The following is a 17,917-nucleotide window of genomic DNA, read 5'->3' on the forward strand; positions in this document are numbered from 1 at the left end:
AAATCTTTACCATCGTACACGACTTAGCCTTTTCTGAGAGGACTATCCCTAAACCCCCTCCTACCCAGTCCCTGTGTGATTCACTGAATCATTAGTTTCTGGATAAAATTTCAAATATCAAGATTAACATCCCACCTCCCTCCTCTATTTATGTTGATCCCCTCCCTCCCACTATCCAGTCTTGTCTGTTTTCGATCCCCCCTCTCACTGAAGAAGTATTTTTGGAAACTCTTCTTAAAGTAAAGTCAGGTTCTCCGGCCGATATCTGTCCGGCCCGCATCCTTCAACAGATTTATTCCGTCTGCATTCAGCCCCCTATCACCTTCCTTAACAGTTCCCTTGCGCAAGGGGTTGTGATTCCAGCTCTTAAATCTGCTTCAATTGTGCCTATTTTAAAGAAACCTGGTGCAGACCCGTCCGCCCCAGTTAATTACCGCCCCATTTCCTTGCTGCCCTACTTGGGCAAGGTGCTTGAGCGCCATGTTACCTCGGTACTCAGTGCCCACGTGGAAGCAACCGGGGGCCTGGCGTCTAGTCAAGCGGGCTTTCGGCCTAGGCACTCTACTGAGTCCGTCGTGGTGTCGGTCCTGGACAACCTCAGGGAGGGCTTGGACCAAAATAAACATCAGGCCCTAGTGCTCCTTGATCTCTCCGCCGCTTTTGATACGGTGGACCACTCCATCTTGCTTTCACGTATCAGAGCGGCGGGAATCGGGGGCTCAGCCCTGGTCTGGCTATCGTCATTCCTGAGGTATCGCACCCAGGCTGTCCGGCTGGGGGATTTCACGGCAACTCCACTCAAGATCACTTGCGGTGTTCCCCAGGGCTCCTCTCTTTTCCCTCTTTTGTTCAATCTTTATATCTATCCTCTAATTTTCGCACTCCAGCAGCTGGAGGTCACCGTATATAATTATGCGGATGACCTCCAGCTCGTCTTCAATCTCTCTTCCTCTTCCCATTCTATTTCTAACTTTCAGACGACTATGATTTTCATCAGGGACTGGATAAGCCACAACCACCTGAAGTTGAACCCGGATAAAACCGAGCTAGTTCTCACTGGTGGCTCTTCCAGTCCCTGGAACTCTTTATTTTGGCCCTCCTCCCTAGGTTCCCCTCCCACTCCTTCTCCTACAGTTAAGACCATAGGCATTAAAATGAATAATCACCTCACCCTTCACTCACAAATTAGTTCTGTTGTCTCTTCTTGGTTCTTCACCCTTCGCACTATTCGCACTGTCTCCCGTTTTTTCTCCCCCCTGGCACTAAAGTTGATCATGTCTGCCTTAGTGATCTCCCGGCTGGATTACGCCAACGTCCTGTATAACGGCATTCCAGCCTACAGTTTACGAAAGCTCCAACTGGTGCAAAATCAGGCGGCTCGGCTAGTGTACGGCCTCCCCCGCTCACACCACTCAACGCCGTTACTGAAGGCGCTACATTGGTTGCCTGTCAGGCAACGTTCCCTCTTTAAAACTGGCTGCATGGTTTTCCAGGCACGCCAGGGATCAGCCCCGGCCTTTATCACCTCCCTGATAAAGGAATATGTCCCCACCAGAGAGCTCCGATCTTCTTCCCAATCCCTTCTACAGGTACCCCGCTACAAGAGAAAAAAGTGGGGAGGGGCCAATTTCTCATTTTTGGCACCCACCTTTTGGAACTCCCTCCCCGACCATCTGCGGTCGACCAAACACTACCCCCTCTTCCGCAAGGGTTTGAAAACCTTTTTGTTCAATCAAGCTTTCCCTCAGTAATCCTTCCATTGCCTTACTCCCGCTTACTATGCATCCTAAGCGCCAAGAAACCGTTTGGTGAACTCTGCGCTATACAAGTATTTTAAATTCAAATTCAAACAGGCCGGTATCTGCAATTCAGCCCATAGTTTGATCAGGTCCTTCCTTAGCGACCATTCCCAAGCTGTCTGCCTGGTCCCTTTCTCAGCCCCTAAACTTCACACCTCCTGCGGGGTCCCTCGCTGTCCCCCCTCCTGTTTAACCTTTACATGCTCCCCCTGATTCAGTCCCTCAAAATATTCAAAGCTGTCACCTTCAACTATGCTGACGATCTTCAACTCCTCTTCACCATTGATAACACCTCTGAATCCATCCAGGAGTTTCAGAGCACTATGCTCCACATCCGTCTCTGGATGGATTCCAACCAGCTGAAATTAAACCCCGGTAAGACCGAACTGGTCCTTAATGGTAAAAGCCAACTATTCTGGACCCGCACTATTGGCCATCAGAACTTGGCTCCCCTCCCACTCCCTCCGCCTCCGTCAAAAGTCTGGGGGTGTTCATTGACAAAGATTTTTCATGAGATACCCAAGTGAGCACAGTTGTGTCTACAATCCAATCCAGCACAATCCAAATCACAAACTGCGCATAGTATTCGAGACTGGAAAAATCGGGATCCCTTTCTCCTTACTCAGATACTCAGTACCTCCCCCTATGAGGCTGCCCCAAATCCCACTCCGGCATCCATCAGGTACCAGGACTGGCTCCTCGATGCCTTTAGTACGGCAGTCCCCATCAAATTAATCTTCCCTAATTGATCCACTCCGTCCGCGAGATAGTTTTCGGAGGAACTCAGACTACAGAGGCAGCACTGCCGGAACCTCGAGAGGCGTTGGCGTAAACATTATAGCCCACAGTACAAACAATGCTCTAAAGCTGCTATAGCCATATATAAACGCTCTATAATCTCTCATAAAAGTGCCTATTACCTATCTCAAATTGAGCTTGCACAAAATTCGTCTAAGAAATTGTTTCAAATAGTCCACATTCTATCTACTCCTCCTTCAGCTCATGCCATTGAGCCTTCCCAAGACCTTTGTAACTCCTTAGCGGATTATTTTATCAACAAAGTTATCAATATATATTCAGCATTTTCCTCTTTAATTCACTCACAAGGTCCGGACCCTCGACCTGTACCTCTATTGGCTGGCCCGACTTTTTCTTTTTTTCACCCCTTTTCGGCTGATACTATTAGCAAATATGCAGCCACCATTACTTCAGGATCCCCTCTAGACCCCTGTCCACCTCCGGTACTCAATCTGCTCTGTGAGAGCATTGCCCCTCCACTGACAGATACCTGCAACTCCATGTTTCTCACGGGTGAGTATCCAGACATATGGAAACAAGCAATAATTAAACCTCTCCTAAAAAAAACCTCCTCAGACCCTTTAGAATTAGCCAACTACAGACCCATAGCTTGCCTCCCTTTCCCAGCAAAGATCTTTGAATCCCTTATGAACCATCAGCTTTCGGATCACATTAATCAACATCATCTGCTGGATGATACCCAGTTTGGGTTCAGGCAAGGCCATGGGACAGAAACGGCACTGATAAAGGCGGCTGATGAGATCAGGACAATCTTAGATCATGGCGGGGCGGCGGCCCCCTATATTGTTAGATCTTTCTGCCGCCTTTGACTCCGTCGATCATTCCACCTTGATCGACCGTGTCTCAACATTGGGGGTTAACCACCTAGCCAGAGATCTTCTAGCCTCGTTCCTGGCTAACCGCACTCAATCGGTGAAATTGGGCACATTCTATTCGCTCACTTCCACCTTGCCATGCGGAGTGCCCCAGGGATCCTCGTTAAGTCCGACACTATTTAATATCTGTGTCGGACTTGGCGAGGGTCATAAAATCGCATGGGCTGAGTTTAACCACCTACGCAGACGACACCCAATTGGTGTTGGCTGCCCACAAGGATGGTGTGGCTGTTGCGTCGAGATTCCAGGAGGGTATGCTAGCCATAGGCTCCTGGATGTCGATGAACTGCTTAAAATTAAACTCTGACAAGACTGAGGTGATGACTTTTGGCAACTTGTCTCCGGTATGGTCCGACAATTGGTGGCCAACTGCCCTGGGCCCCTCGCCAGTACCGTTTGCCAAGGTCAGAAATGTTGGGGTCATATTTGACACCAAACTAACATTTCACCATCATGTCAACACAGTTATCTCGTCCTCCTTCTTTATTCTCAGAAAAATCAAAAGAATACTTCCTTATGTACCTCCTTCAGCGGAAAAACTTTGATAACCACTTTAATATTTTCCAAATTGGATTACTGTAATGCCCTCTTGCTGAACGCGCAGGAGCAGGTTCTGGACAAACTACAGTCTGTTCAAAGTGCGGCAGCAAGAACATTACTCTCCATCCCTAAGTATCCGTCTGTCTCTGCGGCCATACGCCAATTGCACTGGCTGCGAGTTAGGAGCCGCATAAAATTTAAAGCCCTCTGTATCGCTTACAAGGCCATTCATAATTCCGGACCTCAATTTCTAAAAAAGGCTTTTAAGATCTATACGCCGATCAGGCCTCTTCGTTCAGCATCTACCTATCTTCTCCCTGTTCCTCGCACCAGAACAGTTGCTTTTATCACCTTAGCATCTGTCTGTCAGCGCCATGAAACCTCTGGGTGTACGAGCGCTATACAAAACATTGTTAACATAACAGAACAGTGCCTCTGGCGTTCTATCTGGGGCAAAAGTGTAGCAGGAGATTGTTTCTTCGAGCAACATGGCTGGCTTAATTGGCGTAGAGTTCTTTAGTTGATTCGATTCCACCTTGCTGGTATTATTAGGACAAGCGCCTTCCTTATTGGAGACCTGGGTTTCAGGGGCAGCAAGAACTTTATTGAATGACTTTAGAGAGGGTGTTATCTTTACTTTAGGGGCCAATACTTTCTTACCTCTGCCTCTCCATTTGCCTTTAGTGATTTCAGAGGACTCCATTTTTGCACCCTTCTCTTCCCACTCCTCCCTTTTTTGTGTATTTAACACATTTAATGTAGATGAAGCTGTAGGGAGGGAGTCTTGGGTAGTCAGGCCGATATTCTGGGGGAGCTGTACAGCCCTTGTTCTGAGGGTGTTTCTACACACTTTGGATGCGGGGCACCTATTCTTTGCAGGCCTTCACCCTTCTCCATAAAGTAAGGGGTTCCCCAACCTTCTCCTGACTTCCAGAAACTGCAAGAACCTCCCCCTGTTGGCTCCAATACACACTTTGGGAAAGAAAGGGTCCCAGATAGCCAAGAAATTCCATACCTTCTTTCCCAGCATCAACCTCAGCCTCTACTTCCAAACCGGCCCCCTCACGCCCTACCTGGGGGGCTTGCTCCCCCGCTGCGGTCCGCTCGCATCTTTGCTCCACTGCGAGTAGTCTCAAGTGCTGACTCTGCCTCCTGTGGCCCAGATAAGGAAGCATGCAGTTCCCCTTCGGCGCCACTCTCGAGCAGCGCCCTCCCATGGCGAGGCTCGGAGTGCTGGTGTTCCTCCCAAGAGCTCAGGAGCCATTCGCCGGACCAGAATCAAGAGAAGAGGGCAGAAGGCCAAAAGAAGAAAGAGAGGTACTGACAAAACAAAGGACAGGGGGGGGGGGGGGGTTTGGGGGAGGAACTCCGTATTTTTTGCGGGAGATCCCATTAGAGAGACCAGGGATCACGCTCAACGAGACGGTCAGCTGCGGCCGCATAGTTGACGGCTGCCATGTTCCCTCTCGAATCAAGGTGATTGTTTTTAGTGATGCTTTTTAATTGCTCGAGGAGTATGCCTCATGCCTGTTATATGAAATATTTCTGGAGGCCTTGTTTCTCCTTATGTAGTAATGTACTCTCAGCTTAGCCCCATGTGTTCAGCGTACATGACCACGTAGCTATTGTAGGAGCACTATTACGTTTCCACTATGTACTGATGGCACCTTTAGTTAATAATAGGGCCAAGTCCACAAATTTAACTGCATGCATCCAGGGCTGGAGGAGGAAAAAGGCTAAGGAGCAGCAACCGCGCTGGCGTGTTAGGTATAGAAAGGTCCATCTTGCTTGTGAGTATTTGCTAAATCCTGATTCAATAATGCTGTACGGTGGGACAGGCCCACAGCATGTGTTCAAGATCAGCTTTAGGTAAGGAACAATGAGGACAGCCTGAGGCTGCCCCTGGAAAAGTCTATTTATTCTAGCTGTTGAATATATCTGAATCGAGCACCTTGAGGCACCCTGTGTGGGTAGTCCAGTATCTTCCACGAGTCGGAGTCATGTATAGCCATGCGCAATGTGTTACGGGATTGGTCCATCTGCTGTAAAAAGGCTCAGATGAGCCACCTGATACACTTGCCCCAGGTGGCAGCCATGAAAAGGGTTTGATAGACTCTGTGCAAATATGTGCCATATGCGTAATAGCTCATAGAGATATCGCTGAATGCGTTCAACCGTTAGAAATTGCCCAGGTGGAAGATCATGTTCAGCCATTGGTTGTATGCCATTAGAGTGGGGAAGTCTGTTAACTCCCCGTTTAAGGAATAAATCACTGTTTGGAGAGGTCAGCTGCGTGCTAGATATGCAAATGTCCCAGCCTCAATCGGCCTGTTGAGGTCGGTAAGCCTACCAGGGGAATGGTGAGGGCAATAGAAATCTGCTTTGCTGTTATCCTGTTTACTCTAGATAGACTTGATGCATCATTGCGGAACAGAACTGTGGGTGGAGAATGTTATCATGTAGAGTGAAACAGTAAATAATTTTGCAGTATTTCCATACATTTATTCTTAGACGGTTGTATTTCATGATGAGAGCTGCAAGAGAGCCAGCAAGCTACCCACTGTAATAGAGCCGCCAAGTAATAACGTTCAAATTCTTGGAGAGCCAATTCCCCGCCTCCATCAGAAGCTTCAATGTGGCCAAAGCAACTTGGTGGTGCCCAACACCACAGAGTAAAGTAGTCAAATAAGACACGAGTTGTTGTAAGTAGGAAACTGGGATAAAACTAGTGAAATTACCAAAGTAATAAAGAAGGCGTGAGAGTACCACCATCTTCGCTAAGGCCACCTTCCCAATCACCAAGAGAGGTAAATCTGAGAACGGAGATATCTTAAAGCTTTGCCCAAATTACCATCAAGAAAATCCTCAGGAGAATATGTTATGTTGATCCAGAGGTACCAAAATGGAGTAATTTATGTTGGCAATTGAGGATCAAGCCATGTCAGAAGAGGAATATGGCAAGTTGGTTGCAGAGGGAAGATGCTAAATTTAGCCCAGTTCACCTGAAGACCTGAGATGGATGCAAAATCAGAAAATACCTGAGCTATAGAAGATAAATTCATGGTTTTGTCACAGACATATGGCAGAATATTATCTGCATACAACAATATTATATGGGTCTGATTTTCTTTTTGTATTGGTATCCCCCATATGGTTCCGTAATGGTGCATGTGTGCAGCCAGCGATTCTATTGCCATGGCAAACAAAAGCGGGAAAAGAGGGCTGCAGTGTCTGGTGCCCTTGTGTATTGGCCATGTAATGGAGATACACTTATCCATTTTTTGCTGGCTGTAGGGGCTGAGTACAATATCTGAAACCATTTTTTACAGCGATGCCCTATTCTGAAAAATCGCAGCACTATGTGCATGCAATTCCAATGGAGTGAGTCAAATGCTTTCTCCAGGTCGAGAGCAAGCCACACTGCATTCGGGTACTGACTGGCAGACTCATCTTTGACAAGCCACAAGCGTCCGAGATTGAGAAATGTTGTGACCAGGAATGAAACCCGACTGATCGCCATGTATCATATCAGGCAGTATCTACAGTAACTGAGTAGCCTAATTCTTGGTTAACATTTTATAACATTTATTTAAGATTGAGAGTGGACAATATGACCCAAGATCTTTTTAGTCTTTATGGGGATTTAACAGAGTGGAAATAAGTGCTGTGTTAAAGGGTGGAGAAAGAGAGCCAGATGTGTCGATGGCCTGATAAGTGTGGTTGCAACTTGGGAGACAGAGTTTGGGCAAATTGGGCATATAACGGTCCTGGCTAATCATCAGTTCCAGGCACCTTCCTGCAATGCATTTCCTTCAGGCAGGAGCCGAACTTCTGAGCAGAGATTGGTTCAGGAGCGTCTGGGTGGGGGAGAAGGTGCGCATGGAAAAGGGACCTCATAAAGTGCTGAAACTCCATGTGTGAGAACTGTGAGCATGAGAAAAAAGTAGTGTGGGACCAGTTAATCTGCAAGTAGTCAAAAAGGCAAGGGAGTCATCCACCTGGGTCAAGCTGGGGGTCCTGTCATCAGAGGAGAGAATGGGCTGAGAAGTCTAGCTGTGTAGGGGCAGACACATAATGAGAATAGCAGTCAATAAAAGATACTTAAAATTCTGCTATGCCAGGTGATCAGCGGTATAGGCCATGAACATGGGGGTAGTAGGGATATTGGCGCCAGAACCCTCTGATGACTTGTCACCTGAAACAGTTAAGTTAGAAGTAAGCAGATATGGAGTCAACGAAAGACCCTGAACAGAGGCTGCTGTAGTCCCGGCACCTCCCTGCTCCCAACTGCACTGCTCGGATAAATGTACTCTCCACTTCGCACAACTGCGGCTCAGCCATCAAACAGTGTTTTTTTTTTTTTAAGCTATACTTGGCGTTGAAGAAGAAGGTGACGGTGAGCAGCTATGGGACTGTATCTCAATCATGATTATTCAGGAGCCTCACCATCAGGAGTCTGGGCAGTGTACCAGGAAGGGGAACATTGGGTGGGCATTCTGAGCACGTTCCATCACAAAGTAAGGTGAGAGCATTGTAGGAGCAATGTCCTGCTTTAGCCAGTGCTCCAGGAACATCCTAGGTTATGTTTCCTCCAAGTGGTATTCTATTAATACCTATGTTGTTGCAACTGGAGGGAGCCTCCGCATGGACAAGTTTACTTTTAGCTGTGCGTAGCCGTTCCATGATAGATCGAGGTTGTTGAGCAACTGCAAGTGTAAAAGGTAGACGATGCGCTATAACTTGTGAATTTGCGAGGTTATTAGTGAAGGAGTCAAATTTGGCCTCAAAGGCCTCCCAGGACTCGTAATGGCTTCCAAAATTCTGTCCAGTTTATTGGATGGGACGGGCGCCAACATGTGAGAATACAACTCTTCAGGGCAATGCAGCTTGGAAGCTATCTTAGTGTATTGCTCGCCGCCAGATTAGGATGAGGAGTGATTGTCCTGAGTAATTACCCCTTCGCAACTCCTTTGCTCTTCCTGCATCTATTTATTTATTATATATATAGCCCCTGAATCACCCCCACAAGGGTATCTCTGCGCCTGCGGACGTCTGAGAAAGTTCTGATATGTGAGGCGTCTAAAACAGAACTGTTTTCAGGGACTTTCTAAAGTGGAAATGGTTCGTACACTGCCTCAATGTGAGCCGAAGCAAATTCCAGTTGCGTGGGGCATGGTAAGAAAAGGCCTTCCCCCTGGTCCAAGCCTTGTTGATACGAGAAACTTTAAGAAGGGATTTAGAGCTAGATCGCAGGTCTCTAAGGGGAATGTATTGGCTGAGCTTCTTCCCAAGATATGTTGGCCCATTGCCATACACTGCCTTATGGACGATGCAGCAAACCTTGAATTTTGTTCGCTTGTGCACCGGAAGCCAGTGCAGCTGCCCCAGCAGCGGAATCAATGAAGATCTATAGGGAGTATTCAGTACCAAACGCGCTGCTGTGTTTTGAACCTGCAAGCGATCTAGCAAGGTCTCATTGGCCGATATTAATAAAGCATTGCAGTTGTCAAAACAACTCAAGGCTAACGTCTGAATGAGAGTCTTCCATGTATGGTCCGGGAGAAACGGAAATACTCGTCTCAGCAGACTCAATGCATGAAAGCCTGAGCTTACCGTTTGAGACACCTGCTCCTTCATGTTTAGACTCTGCTCAATGCGCACCCCTTGATTCTTTACTGATGCATTTGAGGCGGGAGGGACACCCAACTCCCCAGGCCACCACTTTGGTGTCCACAGCAGTGTGGCCTCTCCAAAAAGTATAATCTCTGTTTTCCCGGCATTTAGTTGGAGATAGTTAGCACACATCCATTGACATATTGCTAGCATGCCTGCAGAGAAGTTGGTAGGATATTGGTACGAATCCATATGTCCTTATAAGATTGGCCTAGGGAGCTATATAGATATTAAATAAGGTAAGGCTTAGGCAGGATCCCTGCGGAACTCCCTTGGTCAGCTTCTTGGACTTACACCTATAAGGTCCCAGATTAACTGTCTGGGAACTGTCAGAAAAGAAGCTAGCCATCCACCACAAGGCCTCTCCTTTTATCCCGGATTCCTCTAATCTCCGGAGCAGAATTTGGTGGTTAACTGTGTTGAACCCCGTCAAAAGATCTAATAGCACCATTAGAGTGGATTGTCCTCCATCTAGTGCTAGCCTAGGACTTTCTCTGTACTATGTTTCGGCCTAAAGCCCTTAGTCCTTTCATATACTCGAAGACATCCGCATGCAGCCACCTAGGCACAATTCTGGAAATGAGGGCCCGGTCCAAATGAAATTGTCAGCTAGTAGCAAGGTAGAACCACCTCATTTATGTCTGGTGTGAGCCATGCACATAGGGTCACAAATAGTGTCAGTGAATCCCAGCAAGCAACCAAGTATACAGTTGACCAGCCACTGCGACTGAGGGAGAAAGGCAGGCTCTAAGAAAGTCAATTAGCATTCTCAAGGCTTGTAAGTATTGTGTTGTATTATTTGGTGTGATTCTGGGACCTCATGGAGTAATACTCTCACAAAACTGTCTTGGGTCCAGTCAGGCAAGTTAGTAAAACCTCTTGCTCAATCTTGGGTAGCTGTGGCTTCGAGCAGCAACGCTTAAACAAAGAAACTGGTGTAAAGCATTTAGACACACCAAACAGCAGAGTAAGAAAATCAAACTGCATGAAAGAAATTGGACATCATTTTTATAAAAATAGATTGTTTTTACATTTTTAGACACCAAAACTATAAAAATCCATGCATTCCTGAGATACAGATTTTTAAGTGAAATGTAAATGCCAGCTTTTTTAGTTCAAAGTATAAACCAGCATCGGGAACCATGAAGTGTGGAAAACTTTGAATCACTTTAAAAAGTTGTGTTCGACTGCTTTGGCCCAGACTGGCCGTCTAATTACTAAGGAGTATGTGGACAGTTACTTGATCACCAAATCTGTCTCCAGTCCAACTCCACAATTTACACAAGGACTGCTATAGACTTCAATGGACTGGTTCTGATGTGGATGATGCTGAAAAAATGATCTAGGTGCTGTGTGGCCCACAGGGGTTTTCTTGGGGATATTCCTCGGTTCTCAGGTGAGATCGGACGACTTTGGCCACAGGGTTCAGTGTCCCTCGAAGTCTTCTTTAAGCCAGCAGACGTCCAGTCAAAGCTAGGCTTCTGGTCGAGGTTACAGCAGGTCCAGCTGTATTCTTTGGGAAAGGCCAGTGGTATCCTTTGACGAAGGCCAGGGCCCGTTTTGGGTGACCAATCTGCACTCTTACGACTCTCCCTGGTCTACTGGCCTTGGGTGCTACTTTTGATCCCGAAGAGTGGTCTTCTTGGCTTTACGTTGATGGTTAACTGAGATTCAGTCAACGCGACAACTGATAATCCTTGATAAAGTTTTAGCTTCCTGATTTCCAGAATACACAACCTAATCCATCTGTATAAATCTGGAGGTATTACAGACAATCCTCTGATAACTTCAAAAAGTTCATAAATAATACTTCATTTGAAATGTCTCTTCACCATCTTTACAACACCTTCACCTCATTGATTTAGATTTAGATTTTCCTCTCCATGTTCTTACCACATAACTTCACATGCACTCTGCCCTGTAGTGCCATTCACAATATTTCTGTATACTCACTATACTCACATCATCCTTGCCAAGAGCAGCCACAGGGTGGAACCTCCTAGAGCTCTTTGCCCCAGACCCCACACTTTTCAGATTCTCACACTGCGACTGAAAAATGTTTTTATATATCTTTTATGCTGAGCTCGCCTGCTTTTGTGTTATGTTCACGATAAGGCGAGTAACATTGCTGCCACTGGGTCCTGCCATATGTTATAGGTGTTTCCAAGTGTGTTCCAGGACATTTATTTACTTTGAATGAAGTGTTCATGCAACCAGAAAACAAGAGACTGACCCACAAAACCTTCTGATAGGCCCCTTACATCATTCTTTTTTGGTCCAGCGCACAAGAAAACGCTTTGTGAATTTTTTCCTTGAACACTGCTAGCATACTCAGCTAACATATTATTCTGTGGCTCATAAAAAGCAAAAACTGGACTATTCCATGCAGCTGTTTTAAACCAATCTAGAGGCCCATCCTGAGACAAGTCCTCTTCGTGGCTGAGGTCATCTTGTACGTCAAAGTCCATATTGAAGCGGAAACACAAGAAGGCAAAGTGGGAATTCACCCCATCCAGCCACTCTCCACCTAATAAAAAGTTGCAAGGGCATCAACGTGCTGCTTTATTTCTCCCCAGATCTCCGATTGACCCTGATGCACCTTAGTTCCCAACACCATCAGTGATGCTGCAGCAGGTTAAGGCCATTAGGGAGGCCAAGCTGTGGACTTTTGGCACTTATCCGACTCTCTATGGCATGCATTTGGTCCCCACAGATCGACATGGACCTTCAGTCAGGTTACAATGTGTGAATCCATGCTGGGCGGCATCTGAGCCTCTGGAACCAGTCTCCAGTTCTCACTGACTCCAGGGAGGATTTATATACTGACTCAAAGACCTAAACCAGTCCCTTCAATATCGAATCTGATTCTGAAATTAAGGCACTGGAACCTGATCCTCTGTTGAGTCCAATTTGACCCTGAGCCAGATCCATCTGGACCCCAACCGAGGTCTCTCTCCTACTGCACCTCCAGTACCCGTAAAGTCAGATTCAGGCAAAACAGTTCCTCTACAACAGAGCTGTCCTCCGTTATTCCTCCAGCTTTTCGGTTCCAACTCATACCATCGATGCTTGTTATTTTCCTCCTGTGCTGACATTTTGGATATTCCATTGTTCATGCCGAGCTCAGCTCGTCATGAGTGTATGGAGGTGTACATCATGACGAGCTGAGCTCGTCATGAGCGTCGAAGGAGTTAAGAGATGACAATGGGGATGATTGATTCCCACATTATTATAATGAATGTTCGTGTGGATTTACAAGAGACCAGTGAGCTTGATACTTCCACTGATTCAGGGCTGGGCTGTCAGTGGTTGCCAAAATTGCAGTGGAGTTGATGGGACACTAACTCCACAATTATAATAGCATTTCCTTCATCTTTTATAACTTACAATAAAGACAGGTAATCAATTGAAGGGACTGCTACCACCTCCATGAACACTGCACAGGAATTTCATCTTTTCTCCCCTTATGCTTTAAGGACTACAGTTCCCCAGATAAATAATCATCTTTAGTAACTTGTAAAAAAAAAGTTTAGTCCTCTATAGCCTCCCAAGAGTTGTCATTTGGAATATGCTGAATATTCTCATCCCATAAAATAACTCCGTAGGCAAATCTTTTTTTTTTCCACAGTAGGCAATTCTGAAACATATAACCTGATACACTAACACAGCAGGCAAATCTGATGTCTACTTCAGCCGTAGCGGTAAGGAAAAGTAGGACCCTACCTATACAAACTTTACGTCATATGAAATAGTGAGATCATTGAGGACTTGAGACCACATGTATTGAGAACCAGATATCACGAGCTGGAGGTTCCGTTCAGTTATGAGTACAGCCGCTATGATGACTCCCTTATATAATATATTTAACTGACAACAGTTACTTAGCAATCCTCATGCTTGCTAAAACAGAAAAGTGACTGTTACCAACATGAGAATAACTTGTGATGGCCATCATATATAGATTGTAATCATACATAACCGTAATCTATCTGGAGAAGGTGTACGGAGACTGCAATGATGTGATACTGATCCTAAGCTGATAATAGTCATCATATAATGATTGTAAATGCCAGTAACTTGTTTGTTTGCAATATATGGGCACTTTAGTATCATATTGATGCTTAACTTGCAAACTCAGTCAGTGAATTTTAAACCAAGCCTTTTGTTATTTATTACATAATTTCTTCCTAAGCCACTTAATACATTCTGTCTATTGCTAAACTTAACACGGGCCTCCTATTGCGGACTACACCACTGATTAAACTATGACCCCTTCAGATTTTGACCATTTATTTTGACATTAAATAGTGAGTGCTTGACAACAAATATGGCAGCCACTAATGCCGTAAACATTGTCCGCTCATTCCCACCTTATTACGAAGCCTCCCTTTTGAGGATTACATTTCCTATACTTTGACCATTCAAGATGGCGTCCGCAAATTAAACCGGAATTAGAATGCAAACCATACCAAACTGGTAAGATTTATATTATTGACCTCTCTGCATGATAATAAATCTTCTCCATTTCCATCTCATGTATCACAAACAATCTGTAACTCTCATTCTCCTTTGCACAGATCGCAATTTTCAATCATACTACGATCTCTCAAAGGAGATATAAAAAAAACCAAAACAAGGGAAATTCCATTCCTAAGGTGTTCTTAAACCATAAATCTACTCGTGTGCTTTATTTGAACTAAACCTCCGTATAAAGTCCAGCCCCTCTAAGCAACAAAGAGCAACATCATTAACTGTATGAAAACAGATTTGTTAAATTAAAAGCTGGTGCCCTTCGCTCTTATTGTATTTAGTGTAACTACAAACAATTTGTTCACTTCACTTCTCACGTGTCTCACTTAAGCCTAGGCTCTAAAACATGTCATGTACTGTGATCGAACTCACAGTTCAATTATATTCAGCATCAATTATGAACATTGTTTTAAACCCTGTTCTCAGATATATATCTTCAACAGCTTCAAAGAAACTGGTGTGCCATGTACAGGACAAAACGCACATTTTGGCTGCAAAACAGAACCAAAAGTCTTTTAACAAATATGTTCACTGTAATGTGAATTAAATAATGTAACAATCTTATTTTGTGAAGTTGTATGGCTTTCTGTCATTCTTCTGTTGAACTGAATGTTGTTTTGTCTTGATTTCCTGTTAATTACGCTCCAGATTTATATCTGTGACAATGACTTGTTTTCACTTGTTTGGTAACTGCATCTCATTACTGTAAACGTTAAAGTGACTTTGAAAGAGTACCAAGCCAAAAAAAACGTATGCCTATAACATTCGTCTTTCAATAGACCATGGCTACTAACTGGTTGAGTAGGGGTAAGGGGCCCTTTATGTGTTTACCAGCTTTGGTTCTACAGTAGTGCTTTGGGTACTCTGTGGAGCACACCCTCCTTGTGCATAGAGAACTTGGAACTGGAAAAGAAGTGGATCAACAGCTCTCACTCTTTTACAGGTAGGGATGGCAGACAGGGCATGTGGTTACATGCACTTTCAGACCCAGTTTGGGTAAGTTCTCCTTTAACGTGCCGTTCTCAGGCTGTCTTCACAGACTCTGCCTTTGTTTAGAGTGATGCTCTTAACAGCAGGGTTGTCTCCAGGTTTTAGCTCCCGCAACAGAGGCAAAAAGAGGTGGGAGCAGTCTGCACCCATCAATGTCCACATCTGGCTGTGTTCAGGTGGAGCAACAAAGGGCTGACCCCTTTCTAAAGGGCACTGATAACTGGAACTGAAGTCCCCAAAACTGCGTCTATAAAAGGTCAAGAAGACTAATCAGCCGCCCTCTGTATTAAAAAGGATGTCATTTAAGCCTGTTTCCTCTTTCCCCACTTTAGCTTCTGGGTTCCTTCTTACCAGTCTCAGAAATGTCAGTAATACACTTCCACTATCTGGGAAAGCAACCTCACCCCCATCTTGTGCACTTGAACAGGCCAGGAGCTTCCAAAATAGTATTTACCAGCCTGTGTCATTTCAGTTCCCTCAGACCCTCTAGCAGTGTAACACACTTTTCACACACAATATATGGGCTTGGGATCTTGGCGCTAGACTTCCAACTTAAATGTTTTTGAATAAACACATTTTATTGATTATCTGTACGAAATAACAAAGCAACAGAACGCATAACTTATGTGCAGTATACAGCACCAGGGAACCACTAGGGAGAGATATAATTGTAAAGAGGAATGTTTCCCCTTTATAACAATACCTTCTCCATGCACATAGATGCCCAGGGTGCTGAGATATGCTCCTGAACACCAATTCAGTGAAATGAGCCAATTGACTAATTTCACTTTCAATTTGAGTGGTAGTAACGTCAGCTTGCCGTGCACGCGTATCGTCATTTCACCAAAAAGAAAAAATATGACCGATTCTGGCTGCTGGGGACACTTTTTCCCAGCAGCCCAACATGAAACACAAAAAAAGAATAGAGCAATAAAGGGTCCTTTTATAGCCCTCCTGTGAGTCTGCCAATGCCGTCAGACACACTGGGGAGGGAGTGTAGGCGTCACCCGTTGGTCAACACCAATACTTAAACGGCTAAATCTTGAAGTTACAGGTGTCTTGGATTAAAGGTTTACATTTTAATCTGGTGAATTTCAAAATGTAAAAGATTTCGCAAGGTACTATGCTGTTGGCAGGGTTGTCCACCCCTACAATGTCGCAGTATTCAGTAAGGAGCAGTTGAATGGTCTTCAGCTGTGTCCAGAAATTTGTTTAAGTTTGAATTTACCACTCCAACTTTTTTTGAAACCATTAATAGTCCTATAAACCATATAGAGTCCTGAAAAAGTAGGTATGAGAGGCAAGGCCGCACTGGCCTTAGCAGGCACCGGGCGTTTCCCCAGTAGGCCAGAAGGGTGGGGTCTGGTTTTGTTACTGGGTGCGGCTTCTTCAGCAGTGCTGTAATATCGGCCTCTTGTAACAAAAGCGCAGCAGTGTTTCTCACCAGGACAAATTGAGGAAACCTTTTCACCATCAAAGCGTAATTTTAAGGGCTTTATTTATGCTAGTAGTCTTTTTATATGCAGAGCAAGTTTATGTAACCTCCCATATAGGGAGTTAATTACATCAGTTTTGTTGTTTGGTTGACATGAGAATGCATTTTTTTTCATGTATATCCATTTATAAAAGTACAAGCACTATCCGTTTTCATTTTTTGGAGATTGTTTCTCTTGTTCTCTTTTAGATGTGTTTTTCAAAGAAAACTTACATTTGTTAGTTTAAAGCAAGTTCTTATTTTAATGCAGTTATTTTTGACATTTTAATTCTTTTTCTATTTTAGCCTTGATCCAGAACAAAAGGAAATGTTAATTGAAGTGATTGAAAAGCTTTTGAAGGATAAAAGCACGGTATGTTTCAGCAATGTGTCAGTGCGTTGCTTCTACTTTTACAAAGATCAGTATTAGTGGTAGAAGATAGCCTTAGAATATATGCGCTACATATTCTAATATTTTTCCTGTTCGTCAAAACTTCCATCTGTATAATTGGGTTGTTATCTATTGTTATTTTCGTGGTACTGCAAAACGGTTAAATGTATGTTTATCCATCTGTTGAATCCATATGTATTCAAATACAAGCTTAATAGTGTTTAATATAGTTTTGCTTATTTGAATGTAAAGTGGAAATAGTATTATGGATAATGTTTTGTTCGAGGCATATGGGCTGCAGATGGTACATTATGAATAGATCGCCATCTGGTGTTGTGCTCGGATGATTGCACTTTGTTTTTCTCTTGGAGAGTCTTTTGTATCTTGGTGACTCCTCCCTTGGTTGGTAGTGCGCATGGGCATCGGCTCCATCCTTAGATTGTTTTTTTCCGCCATCGGGTTCGGATGAGGATCGAGACGCTCCAGATCAACTTCAGAGAAAAGTGATTAATCGGCGCGTATTCCCTTTCCAATTCGACGGTATTGTTATCGAACGTGTTTCATTTCCATTCCGACGCGTTGCAAATTCAAAATCGAAGAAAAAACGTAGACCTACGTCGACGAACAGGAGAACCTTCTCGACGCAGTCAAGCCCGGAGTCCATGGAAAGGACTCCATTCAAGAAATGTCCAACGTGTGGTGCTAAGTTCCCACACAAGGACCTACACGAGGTGTGCAACCTCTGTCTATCGCCTGAACACGAATCCAGGGACTGCGAAGCCTGCGCAGCATTCTCCTCCAAGCTAACGATTAGAAATCGTCGAGC

The 17,917-nt window shown here is 44.7% G+C and overlaps 1 protein-coding gene across 2 annotated transcripts in view; it reads left to right on the top strand.

Moving 5' to 3' along the window:
* AP3B1 (adaptor related protein complex 3 subunit beta 1) overlaps positions 1 to 17,917 on the top strand; it is a 2,001,071-nt gene that overhangs the window by 437,610 nt on the left and 1,545,544 nt on the right. For both annotated transcript variants that reach the window (XM_086960746.1, XM_086960745.1), the window contains exon 6: positions 17,007 to 17,073. In XM_086960746.1, the coding sequence (XP_086816872.1) occupies positions 17,007 to 17,073 (67 nt within the window). The remainder of the gene's footprint in view (positions 1 to 17,006; positions 17,074 to 17,917) is intronic.

Source organism: Lissotriton vulgaris, chromosome 3_1 (genome assembly GCF_964263255.1).
Source record: "Lissotriton vulgaris chromosome 3_1, aLisVul1.2, whole genome shotgun sequence".
Taxonomy (NCBI): domain Eukaryota; kingdom Metazoa; phylum Chordata; class Amphibia; order Caudata; family Salamandridae; genus Lissotriton; species Lissotriton vulgaris.